At 39.6% G+C, this 12,359-nt stretch overlaps 1 protein-coding gene across 1 annotated transcript in view; it reads left to right on the top strand.

Moving 5' to 3' along the window:
* DAPP1 (dual adaptor of phosphotyrosine and 3-phosphoinositides 1) overlaps window positions 1-12,300 on the top strand; it is a 63,365-nt gene extending 51,065 nt beyond the window's left edge. Inside the window, exons 5-9 of the mRNA XM_030865604.2 lie at window positions 915-962; window positions 2,351-2,413; window positions 3,841-3,926; window positions 6,384-6,471; window positions 7,804-12,300. Of these exons, the coding sequence (XP_030721464.1) occupies window positions 915-962; window positions 2,351-2,413; window positions 3,841-3,926; window positions 6,384-6,471; window positions 7,804-7,872 (354 nt within the window). The 3' untranslated portion in view covers window positions 7,873-12,300. The remainder of the gene's footprint in view (window positions 1-914; window positions 963-2,350; window positions 2,414-3,840; window positions 3,927-6,383; window positions 6,472-7,803) is intronic.
* The last annotated feature ends 59 nt before the right edge of the window (window positions 12,301-12,359 follow it).

Here is a 12,359-nt window from a genome sequence, read left to right as displayed (position 1 = left end):
CCAGTTTTTATTCATTTTTTTCTTACTAATATAAGATATATTATGACATTATATTAGAACATAACATCTTACCAGGAATTTAATTTCTTTGGAAATTTATGAACTTAGAATATTTTTCATCTGAGGGTCCTGGTTTTATGCAAATTTCTATTCACACAGTTCCCCACCATTCCTTACATTTTGTAGGTGCCAGCTAAGTGTGTAATGTTGTTACTCTGGAATTAATGATGAGTGAGTTAAAAGGAATGACTCATTCTCACTTCAAATCCCTTTTGGATGAATCCCGTGTAAATAAGTCTGCACTCATGAAAATCTGTTCCATGGACTATAGGTCTCAAGAGGCTGTCTGCAAAAAAATAAAAGGGGGTTTAAAGGAGAATTACATGATAAAATAAATGTTGAAAATGCTATTTCTAATGTTCCTTCTTTACAATTCATGAAGCACATTAGCATAAAACAGACTCCGGGAAGTACAGAAATCCTTCTCTGAAGGATTAAAATCCTTCTTAATCCAGAGTTTCCCAGATACTGACCCCATGTCAGTGTGTGTGGACATATTTATGGGCATAACACCCCACCAACAATGCAAGCAGCTAGGATGCACACACACACTTTGCCCAATGCCGACTTTTATGAGTGGTATGATGTGGCTGACTGTTTGCAAACTGCGAACTCGTGTTAGAGGAGAATCTGTCCATTGTTGCCTGTTGCTACAGAATCACACCAGATGATCTGGTCTGAAAACAGTCTCTCACAACACAGGGAGGATTTTCAAGTGCCTAGATGAAAACTGAGAGGCAATTACTTAAAGATCAAAGGCAAACTTGTGTTTCATTTTAAAATAGGACAGAAATAGAAATAGGAAAATAAAGCTGTGATAGCTCTGGGCTTCACTTGTTTCGTTCTTTTTTCAGCTGGGCACCAAAGAAGGTTACCTCACCAAACAGGGGGGGCTCGTCAAGGTAAGAAAGCACGTTGCTGCCAGCCACAAAGAAAGAGAGCACGTCATGGGGGCTCAACCCTCATTTTGACTTTTTAAAAAGTAGAACCTACTTATTTTGACCCAGTTATAGTATTTACCTGTTTCCAGAGTTCATCTTTATGGCCAATATTAGTCAAAATTCTGGAAAATGACTTGACTATTCTTTGGCAAAGCCGAATGTATGAGAATAGCCTACATTTAATACCCAAGAAAACATATCCTTTTGATGCAATGATTGAGGATGAATGTAGCAAGTTAACTCTAGCACATATCTTGGCCTTTTAAGATTTTTTAACAAAAAAGAAGTCAAAATTGGATGAAATGTTTACCTAACAGTAGGCCCCAAAAGACCCGTCACCGACATGAATGTAACTATATTATAAAATCCCAAAGAAAACAAAATTTAGGACTTTACTAGTTGGGGGGGGGTATCCTCTATTTATGTGATTATACCTTTAAAGTTACTCTATTCCATTTTCACATGCCAAGAAGACCTTCATGGAATGTGTCTGTTCTTTCCCATTTTAAGAGTCAGGACACTTAACCTCTCAAGGATACTGGCCTGCTTGAATTTAACCTAAGTATTTAGTTATTTGTGTCCCTACTGGACTGGATGCTCCCTAAGGAGAGGAAGTATTCATGTTCATAGCATTATGTTTAAATCCAGTTACTTCTTTTAACTGGGAACATTGCCACCCAACATCATTAGTGTTCTGTTAGTACATAAGAAAGAGGCAGTGGGTAACCGCTGTTTTTCCACCAATGTCATGGAGTTCTTAGGCAAGGTTTAGAATAGCATGTGGTTGAGCTTCCTAAACCTCAATCTGCTTATTTGTAAAACAAGAATAATAATATTGGGTTGGCCAAAAAGTTCGTTCGGGCTTTTCCATAGGCTAGTAGAAAACCCCGAACGAACTTTTCGGCCAAGCCAATACTCGGCAATGTTTGGGGATTGGCTATAATGTATATAAACCTCCAAGGATAGTATGCAGCCCTCAGTAGGTGCTGAACAATGATATCTGTTTTTATTATGGAGTTTTATTAGGATTATTAAGTCTTATTAAGATGGAAATTTCAGCAGTTTGTTATAAATCACCTTGAATGTTTATGATAGGTTATTTCTTTTCACTTGTTTAAAAATGTTGATATCTTTGCCTTCGTTGTGAGCTTAATGCATGGAATCATTTTAATTTTTGAAACTTTAAAATTTTAAGTTTTATTTTGAAAGTTTTTCCGTCAGAAACAACACCACAAGAATATCTTATTGTATCTAATCTTTTAGGTATTTTTACAACAAAAGGAAATTATCTAGTTCAAATATTGTGGTCCTGTATTCAAAACCTACATGTTTTAATTTTTTTTTTTCAGACCTGGAAAACGAGGTGGTTCACTTTGCACAGAAATGAACTGAAATACTTCAAAGACCAGATGGTAAGAAACATGGTCATATATTTTCCCTTTAAAAGTGAACCCAGTACCACTATGGAGAACACTACAGAGGTTCCTTAAAAAACTACAGATAGAACTACCATACGACCCAGCAATCCCACTGCTGGGCATATACCCTGAGAAAACCATAATTCAAAAAGAGTCATGTACCACAATGTTCATTGCAGCTCTATTTACAATAGCCAGGACATGGAAGCAACCTAAGTGTCCATCGACAGATGAATGGATAAAGATGTGGCACATATATACAATGGAATACTACTCAGCCATAGAAAGAAATGAAATTCAGTTATTTGTAGTGAGGTGGATGGACCTAGAGTCTGTCATACAGAGTGAAGTAAGTCAGAGAGAGAAAAACAGATACCATATGCTAACACATGCATATGGAATGTAAAAAGAAAAAAGTGGTTCTGAAGAACCTAGGGGCAGGACAGGAATAAAGAGGCGGATGTAGAGAATGGACTTGAGGACACGGAGAGGGGGAAGGGTAAGCTGGGATGAAGTGAGAGAGTGGCATGGACTTATATACACTACCAAACGTAAAATAGATAGCTAGTGGGAAGCAGCCGCATAGCACAGGTAGATCAGCTCGGTGCTTTGTGTCCACCTAGAGAGCTGGGCTAGGGAGGGTGGGAGGGAGATGCAAGAGGGAGGAGAAATGGGGATAAATGTATATGTATAGCTGATTCACTTTGTTATACAGCAGAAAATAACACAACACTGTAAAGCAATTATACTCCAATAAAGATGTTAAAAAGAGCCCTGTAGATGAAATGTCTGCCTTCAAAATCCCTGAAATTTTATGAGCACCTGAAACATCCTATAAACGATTGGAGATGTGAATTCTTGATTCCTGATATGAGCAGTGTTCTTTTGCAAAGACGAGATGTGTATCCCAGCCACGGCTCTCTCAGGCTGGCTAACCTCTAGCTCACTGAGGACATCATTCCCTCCGTCTAAGGCAATGGAATTGTTCTCTTGCCACAGTATTGACTGTCTCTTGCAGCAGTGTCCCCCTTTATTAAAAATTTGTCCATTTCTCATGCCAATTTCATTAAACAAATTTAAAATTATTTCATCTTTTATCTCTCCTACACAAAATTTCTGAGTAAGTGGATGTTTAAAAACATGGGAGACAAATATGACTCCCTTCCACGTGTTAAAAATCCATCTCCACCAAATTTAAATTGACAAAGAAAATCTCTTCCTAATGTCCAGTTTCATGAAAAGCCAATCCCCAGATGAGCATGTGACTTCCCTTAGGAAGGTTTTCTATAATCAGTCCCCGTAGTGGAAGGAAAGTTGACAGTCGCTCATAGTGGAGACTTGTTAGGGGAACAAGTGATGTACAGATTTGTATGTGTGTTCTTATGATGACACAGTTTGCCCTTTTATTTTATTTTTTTAAGTCACCAGAACCAATTCGGAGCCTAGATTTAACAGAATGTTCGGCTGTACAATTTGATTATTCACAGGAAAGGGTGAACTGTTTTTGGTAAGTTGTTTTATAAAGTAAATGTTTTTAAGTCTTCTTGCCAGACAGTTTAGCAGAAGAATAAAATATTGTATGTCTTAATGTGTACAAATGTTCTGATCTGAGGCAAGTGGGTTTAACTATCACACAGGGCATGTATGTCAGAAGTGCTTTCAGCCGAGTGTGACATAATACCTCATTTAAAGTGACTTAAACAAGTAGGAAAATCTCCTGGGTATAATTGTTTAGGTTGTACACTGCACAAGTATGATGCACTGCACAAGTAGGATGCCATTCACATCTTAGACAGCTTTTATTCCTTTGAGGTGTTTTATTCAATTTCAATTACAACCTTGTTGACTCCAACAATGAGTGATTTGTATAATGATGACAATTCTGGCAGATGGCACAAAAGTGTTTTGTTCTGTCACAATCAGTATATCATGACAATTTTCTAACTGGGAGAAGTAAAGTATCTTGAGAAAAGAGTGTCTTATTTCTCACCCTGAACTAGTTGAAGGTACGTTGCAGACATCATGGCACTTTATCCCTGAATACTTAAATTTGCATCTCCTAAGAAAAAAAAATCACCTATAGAACTACAATACCATTGTCACACCTAAGAAAATTAACATTAACTACTATTAATTAATGATTGTATAGTATCAACCAATAATGGAAATCTTTTTAAAATTCACATAAAGGTACCATATGAATTAACAGGGGGTTATATTTCTCATATAACAAGCAATTGGGAGATAGGCAGCTACCTTGACAAGGTCAGGCCCAATGTCTCTATAATTCTCTTAGTCTTTTCCTCATGCTTACTACTTCAGGGTCCAAGAGAGCTACTCTAACTGTAGGCCTCACATTTTCATGTAAGCCATAAAGAAAGATGCTGGGATGGTATTAGCCAGGTCTGCCCTTTGTATCAGGAAAGCAGACATTTTCCCAGAAACTCTTCTATCGGATTGTTCCTCATCTCATTGGCCAAGACTGAGTCCCATGGCCATCACTAGCAGCAGAGGAAGCTAGAAAACAGTATAGTACGATCATAAGTGGCTCCAACTAATAATTTATCACCTGGGTTTCTGTTAGCAAGAAGAGAGGAAAAATTATCTGTATTAACAGGCAATTGATCATGTCTCTTTCAGGGAGGACAAAACAATGACAATTCCAACAACTGGTTCTGTACACAATATCACACCTTCCCCCCAGCTCCCCCTCTCTCTACTCACTGCCCAACCGGACCTCACATCAGGGTTTACCTTTTATACACAGGGACTTAACCTCTTGTCTATTCAACATTAATTACTGGTATAACCAGATGTGCTGCTTTGGTTTTAGGATATAGAAACCCTTCTGATTTCACTTTAAGGCTTTTTTTTTAATTAATTTTTTATTTTTGGCTGCATTGGGTCTTTGTTGCTGCGCGCGGGCTGTTCTCTAGTTGCGTCGAGCAGAGGCTGCTCTTCGTTGCGGTGCGCGGGCTTCTCACTGCGGTGGGTTCTCTTGCGGGGCACAGGCTCTAGGTGCTCGGGCTTCAGTAGCTGTGGCACGTAGGCTCAGTAGTTGTGGCTCGCGGGCTCAGTAGTTATGGCTCACGGGCTCTAGAGTGCAGGCTCAGTAGTTGTGATGCATGGGCTTAGTTGCTCCGCGGCATGTGGGATCTTCCCCTACCAAGGATCAAACCGGTGTCCCCTGCATTGGCAGGCGGATTCTTAACCACTGCGCCACCAGGGAAGTCCAAGGCTTTTTTTTTTTCCTTTTTCACAAAAAGGACAAAAAGATTTTTAGTGTTTGGCATCTCAACTGTAAGGACAGGAGGTGTGGGTGAGATATAAGTCTGACAATTTTGACTCTATAGCCAAAGAGACAAAGGAGGAGTTAACTCTATTCCTAGAACAGTCTTTCATACCAGTAGGCAAGTTTGTCTTCCCTTCAGCAAAGATTAACTCATGGCCAGAAGTGGGCAAAATAAATAGTTGAAGAGATTTATTGTCTCTTTTTCCTGCCCTGAAAAGTTAAAACTGTCTTCATCCACAGAGGGCAGTGTCATCCTCGCTGAAGTCAGCTAACACAAATGAGCTCCTTCAATAAACTCTCTTATCTGTCTTGCTTGTTCTTTGAATCATAGCACAAGTTCTGAGTCATTTAACAGATCAGATGAATAAACACATATGTGTATTCAGTCTAAGACATGAACAATAAAGTGATCTGGGGGTGACCTGGACCTTTTTTTTTCTTTGGGCTCTCATTAGAAAATACAAATCTGGCCTGTAATACTAATATGAATCTGCAGCCTCAACATTTCTGCGTTTGCTGGCAGGACTAGCTCCATATATACCAACTCCTCAAGTTCTCACCCAGGTTCTTTGTCAATTCTTTTTCCCCTTGGAATACTCTAATTAGTGCTCAACTAACAGATGTTCAACCAACAATCTGGAGTGTCTTACATTCTTTCTTTTGTCTTATCAGCTTAGTATTTCCATTCAGGACATTTTATCTCTGTGCAAAGACAGGAGTAGAAGCTGACGAGTGGATCAAGATATTACGCTGGAAGTTGGTGAGTTATTCATGTCTCTGGATACCTAGCACTCAGAAATCACGTTGATGATTTCAAACATATTTCTATTGAAAGAGTCAGACAACCCCCGAGAACGGACAGGAGGTCTACTTGCAGACTTATGGAAGAGTCTGTTCATTCTTCTGGGATGTGGAAGGGATGGAGATAGGAGTAAAAGCAAAAGAACGAAAATGCACTGGGGTCTCAGCCCCAGAGCCTAGCCTCGCACCCTGGTGTCTATCAGGCTTCCTTTAAGTGTGTGGGCTGGTCCAAGTTTGCCTGGAGGAGGACATGTGGGACCAGAGGCCAGACAGAGGAAAGCAGACATATTTCTATAGTAGAAAATCCTTTTACTTTGTCAGAGAAGGAGGCTTGCCAGAGAGACTTAGCTTAATGTCCAGTGTAAGCGTTACTTTGTGCCAGTCAAGGACCAAAGGTGTGTTAATTTATCTGCTTTCTATGTACCTCCCGGGAGGAAGACAAAGGGCTTCTAAGAATTTACTAGTCTCATGCATTTTTTGTGTGTTTGCAAGTTAGTGAGTTGTTAGCCAAGAACTTGTCCTTAAAGCTTTCTCAAATTTCCTATAAATACCATCTTGAAACCCTTCATGTTTTCAACTACAGACAACTATTCCTAATTTTTTAAATGAAATTAGCTGATATATACAATCTTATTGAATATTCCTTTCCAAATACTGGGATTTTTGCTTTTGGTTATCTTTTCAGTTTGAGATCCAAAGCAATATACTACTCATTCTGAGACAGTTCCAATGTATTTGATATTCAATGGGGAAATACTCTGCCATATGAAGCTTTTGCTCAAATACAACTCATTTTTTATTTCTTCTATTTTGTAACTATGCAAGTGACACAATCATTATAGAAAATTTAAAGTAAAAATATATCAAATGCACATCCTTTCAGACTTCTCCCTCTGCAAATAAATATTAGAAACAAAATTTCATCATTCTGCAGTGTTCTTTACTTGCTAACTCCACTTAACAATATATCATGAACATCTTTCCAAATCAATAAAGTTAGATCTATATCTTCATTTTGATTCGTTGAATAGTATTGCATTTTATGGATTACTAAAAGTATTAGGCCAGTTCCCAATTTGTGCATGTTTTAGCAACCACTTTACAGTATAGTCTCCTGAGAAAAATACAGAAAACCAGAATAAAACTTGGGGAGGAGGGGACATGATAATTAATTTGTAGTTGCACGGTTTTCTTACTAGTCAGCATTTCTTATTTAATGTTTGTTAAAAGCCAAAGTTCGTTATCTTAAAGTTGCTCAATAATAAATACACGTGGGTGTGCTTTCTTGCAGTCTCAAATAAGAAAACAGCTTGATCAAGGGGAAGGCACAATCCGATCTCGGTCATTCATCTTTAAATAGACAGACCTTCCTCGATGAGGGATGCCCTGACCCAGGAGCAGGGTGGAATGTTCCTGATGTTGTGATCCACAGCAGGTTTCAGATGAAAGCTAAGGATTTTTCTGTAGAAACAAATCAAAAGCAGATGCGGATTTGGACCTCTCAGAAGACACCACATTTGCTGACTCACAGAAGACTGCTGCCCTTCAAGATCCTGCCATGTCCCTGAGAATACCGAAGGCTCCTTGTTCTGATGGAGACGGATGAACCACTGCGACCAGGTGTGCTCGATCTTAGAACACGTGATGGGAGATGGTTTTTGTTGTCCCTCATTGTTGTCCCCAAGCTGGTTGACATTAGTTACCCAAAGTCCCACTCTGCACCAGGGTCAACTCATCTGACTTCCAAGTTGTGCTATTATCCAACAGCTATATATGTAGCCCGAGGTTTAGACGGCTTTTCAGAAAGTGTATTGGGATAGCAAATGTCCAAGACTGGGGCAGAGGAGCAGTGTTGTTTTTACTTTTTTTCCCCTTTATACAAAAAAACAAAACAATTTCCAAAACTAAAATGGAAAATGTTTGTAGTATTTATTTTCTCTTTGTAAAAGGCTCAGATATCTACCGGGTCCTTTCTTCCCCTCTAATGATAAACCTGTGAGAACTAAATCTCCTATGGGCTATTGGGTAAGATGATAAGGATAATGGAAGGTACAATCTTAAAAAAGCATCTTTTAGTCATTTTGGGGGAAATGCTTTAAAGAGTGAGAAAACATAAATTGAGGAAGAGTGATAAAGTAGTAACTTGTAGTTTAATAATAATTATCACGATAATTATTATTATAACAATAATAGAGCACTTGTAAGCACTAAGTTATCTTCATCCAACACTTCTCAAACAGACTGAAAGAAACTTTCAAAGTAGAGTGTGTTATAACAATCCCTTCCCCAGAGTGAGAGGGAGGTATTTGCCCAAGAGAAGAAAGATGTACCCTGCACTGCACGGAGCACCCTACACCTTATTCAAGAGGAACTTCTTTTGTCTATTGAGGGAGTAACACTAAATCCACATGCAAAGGGTAATGCTGTGTTTGTTACACAGCATTTTCAAGCCAGAACAAGGGGATTGAAATAGGGGGATGAGATACTGGCATCCAGAGCTCCTAAATAGATTTTAACCCCTTCTATTATCTTTATTAATACTGCTTTTTTAGACTGAAGTTTGAAGGGAGACAAAAGTGGAGGAAGAGCCCAAAAATAAGGTTGTGGAGCAAAGCTATGATATGACGCTGCTCTTGCAGTCCAAAGGGCTACCTTGTTGAATACGTTTCTTCTGTTATTTAAACATCTAGGACTCAGAAATTACATTAAATTTTTGTATGTTTCAACAAGGTTTTTAATGTATTTTGTAATGTTTGTATCATATGGAATATAGCAAATGTCAAGTTAAAATGTATTGTGTTGGGCTTCCCTGGTGGCGCAGTGGTTGAGAGTCCGCCTGCCGATGCAGGGGACACGGGTTCGTGCCCCAGTCCGGGAAGATCCCACATGCCATGGAGCGGCTGGGTCCGTGAGCCATGGCCGCTGGGCCTGCGCGTCCGGAGCCTGTGCTCCGCAGTGGGAGAGGCCACAGCAGTGAGAGCCCCGCGTACCGCAAAAAAAAAAAAAAAAAAAAAAAGTATTGTGTCAACTTTGCAAAGTAAGGAGTTAGACATAAATCTTCACTGAGACGTACAGTTTTGTTTTGTTTTCTTAGATGCAAGGGTGTTGTGTAGGTAACATTCTTTTCATTTTTTGTAAAATATGTCATGTTTATTTACATTCTTTGGTTATGTTTATTAAAAACAGCATGATTTTGCTGTGCCTGTAATATTTTGCTACTGAAGTGTTTTTAATAACTGTAATTTAAAAGAAATATAACCAATTAATATCATAAATAGCAATGAAGAGTCCACTTTGGTTAGACTATGAGCTACAAAGGATTGAAAGATTCAGAGTTGAAGAAATAGTCCCCGTCCTCAATGAGTTTTCAGTTGAATATGGAAAAGATAAGAAATACATCCAGGACGACGTACAGAAGTAAATACGATAAATACTTCAAGTGAGGCACACAAAGCTATATGATGGAGTGGGCTTCAGCTGGGATAAAGCCATTGTTTGGAGGGTTTTGACATGAAAAGGGCGATCTAACATACACCATGCAATTAGTACTACCCCAGATGCTTTACCTGCTCTCTTTACCTGTCTCAGCCCTGAAAAGTGATCATGATTTCACCCCGAGGGATCTCAGGGAAGGGCCCTAGGACGAGGGAGGATGATTCGTGCCAAATCGGAGTGGGGCTGTTTGGGAGAATAGCTGTCTGTGTCAAGCTCTGTCGCTAACAGTATGTGCTCATCATAAAGTACCTCAAGACACAGCCGAAGGATTAGCAGTTATTCTCAGAAACCCCCCAACCCCGGGAAAATCTTGCCCCGCAGAAGCACTGCTGCCTCTGGACCAGGAGAGCCCCGCTCAACGGTAAGATGGCTGTTACTGCCTCGGAGGGAAACCCGTCCCTATTCCTGGGCCACTGGACAGGAGGACACTCAGCAGGCCACAGGCCTCTCTCTCCAGCCCAGGGCACTCGGGAGACTGGGCTCTTTGGTCCTTCCCTCTCACTCACGCTCGGGGTGCAGGTCAGGGAGTTACACTGAGTCCCTGTTTCAGGCAGAGAGCAAGAGAATTATTACAGGATGAATATAAACTCTACTTCCCTCCTCTCTACTGCTACTTCAGGTCAACTGCAGCAAACTTGTAGTTTTGCCAAAGTCTTCCCAGCCACATTGAGCCTACACTCTGCTCACCACGATTCAGGCTGTCTGGGCATGACGTCGAGCAGAGCTTCTTAAATTATCTATGGAAAAGGGCCAGATTAATTTTCTTTTAAAATTTATTTTCTATCACAGACTGGGAATTTGTAAAATCCAATACGTTATTAGAACACTGAAGTAAAAATACAACTATCACAATCCCAGTTTTTAAATCAAATTCAATAGACATAGTATGTCTGCTGTTTTTTAAACCCTTAACCCTCAACTTCTGTAACTTATTTTGTACCAACAAACAGAACAGTCCAGTCTGTGGACATTTCAAGTAGGTCTGGCTAGTGGACAGCCACGTAAAATAAAGCAAGAGCCTTCTTGAGAAAGAATTCATCTTGATGCTGCTATGAAGGTATTTCATAGATGTGCTTAATAACATCTACATTCCCCTGAATTTATATAAAAGAGGTTATGCTCCATAACATGGGTGGGGCTCATTCAAGCAGTTGAAAGGCCTCAAGAGCAAAACTGGGGTTTCCATGGGGAAGAAATTCTCCCTGTAGACTGCAGCCTCAGCTCCTGCCCGAGATTTTCCAGGCTTCTGGCCTGCCCTGCAGATTTTGGGGCTTGCCAATTTCCAAAATCAGGTAACCAGTCCCTTGAATTAAGTCTAATTCATGTATATATCCTACTGGTTGTTTTTTGGTGAACCCCAAGTGATACAACTTTCTTTCCCAAATACCTCATCACCATTTTATTATAAATTTTGTTGTTTGCTGAAATATTTTATTTAGTTAATTTTATCACTTTTGGATAGTTAACAATTCAATAAGTAAAGTTTACAGTGAAAAGAGTCGCTCCTGGGAACCCTGTCCCCCAATTACCTAGTTCCACTCCACCCACGTTACCACATTCTGTGCATCTTCAGAGATACCTATCATATACAAGCAAATATGAATATACATCTATATTTTTTCTTCCTATACATAAGTTGTAACATAGCACACAGTTTCACACCATGCTTTTTCTTCTGAACATTATGTTTGGGAGATCATTCCATCTCAGTACCCAAAGTCTTCTTCGTTCTTTTTTCCATTGGGCAAATGTAGAAATTTCTTTAACCAACCCTCTATGATTAGGGTGAACATATAATCTATCTAAAGTGGGACCCTTCAGAGTTGAAAGGAGCACTAATAATTACACCGAGAACAGCAGGTATAAAATGGCATTGTTACAAAAAAAAAAACAGGTCACCTCATCTATGATGGATACTTGTTTCCAATCCTTTAATGTTATTAAATTGCAATGACTATAAGTATATACTTTTCACACATCCATATGCATCGGTAACATGAATATCTAGAAGTGGAATTGTGGGCTTTTGTGTCAATTTGACTCAACATGGGGTGCCCAAATTAAATATTTTGTCTCTGTGGGTTCTCTTTCTCTGGAGAATCCTAATACATTGGGTAAAAGGTTATGTGCACTTGAGTTTGGTAGAGATTGCCAAGTTGTCCTATTTAGAAGGATATAACAATTCACACTTCCATCAGTAGGGCATAAAGAATGTCTGTGCTAATTTTTTTTTTTTTTTTGCAGTACGCGGGCTTCTCACTGTTGTGGCCTCTCCCGTTGTGGAGCACAGGCTCCGGACGCACAGGCTCAGCAGCCATGGCTCACAGGCCCAGCCGCTCCGCGGCATGTGGG

This window comes from Globicephala melas, chromosome 5, assembly GCF_963455315.2.
Source record: "Globicephala melas chromosome 5, mGloMel1.2, whole genome shotgun sequence".
NCBI lineage: Eukaryota > Metazoa > Chordata > Mammalia > Artiodactyla > Delphinidae > Globicephala > Globicephala melas.
The sequence above is the reverse complement of the archived record's forward strand: the minus strand, read 5'-3'. Positions and strand labels throughout refer to the sequence as shown.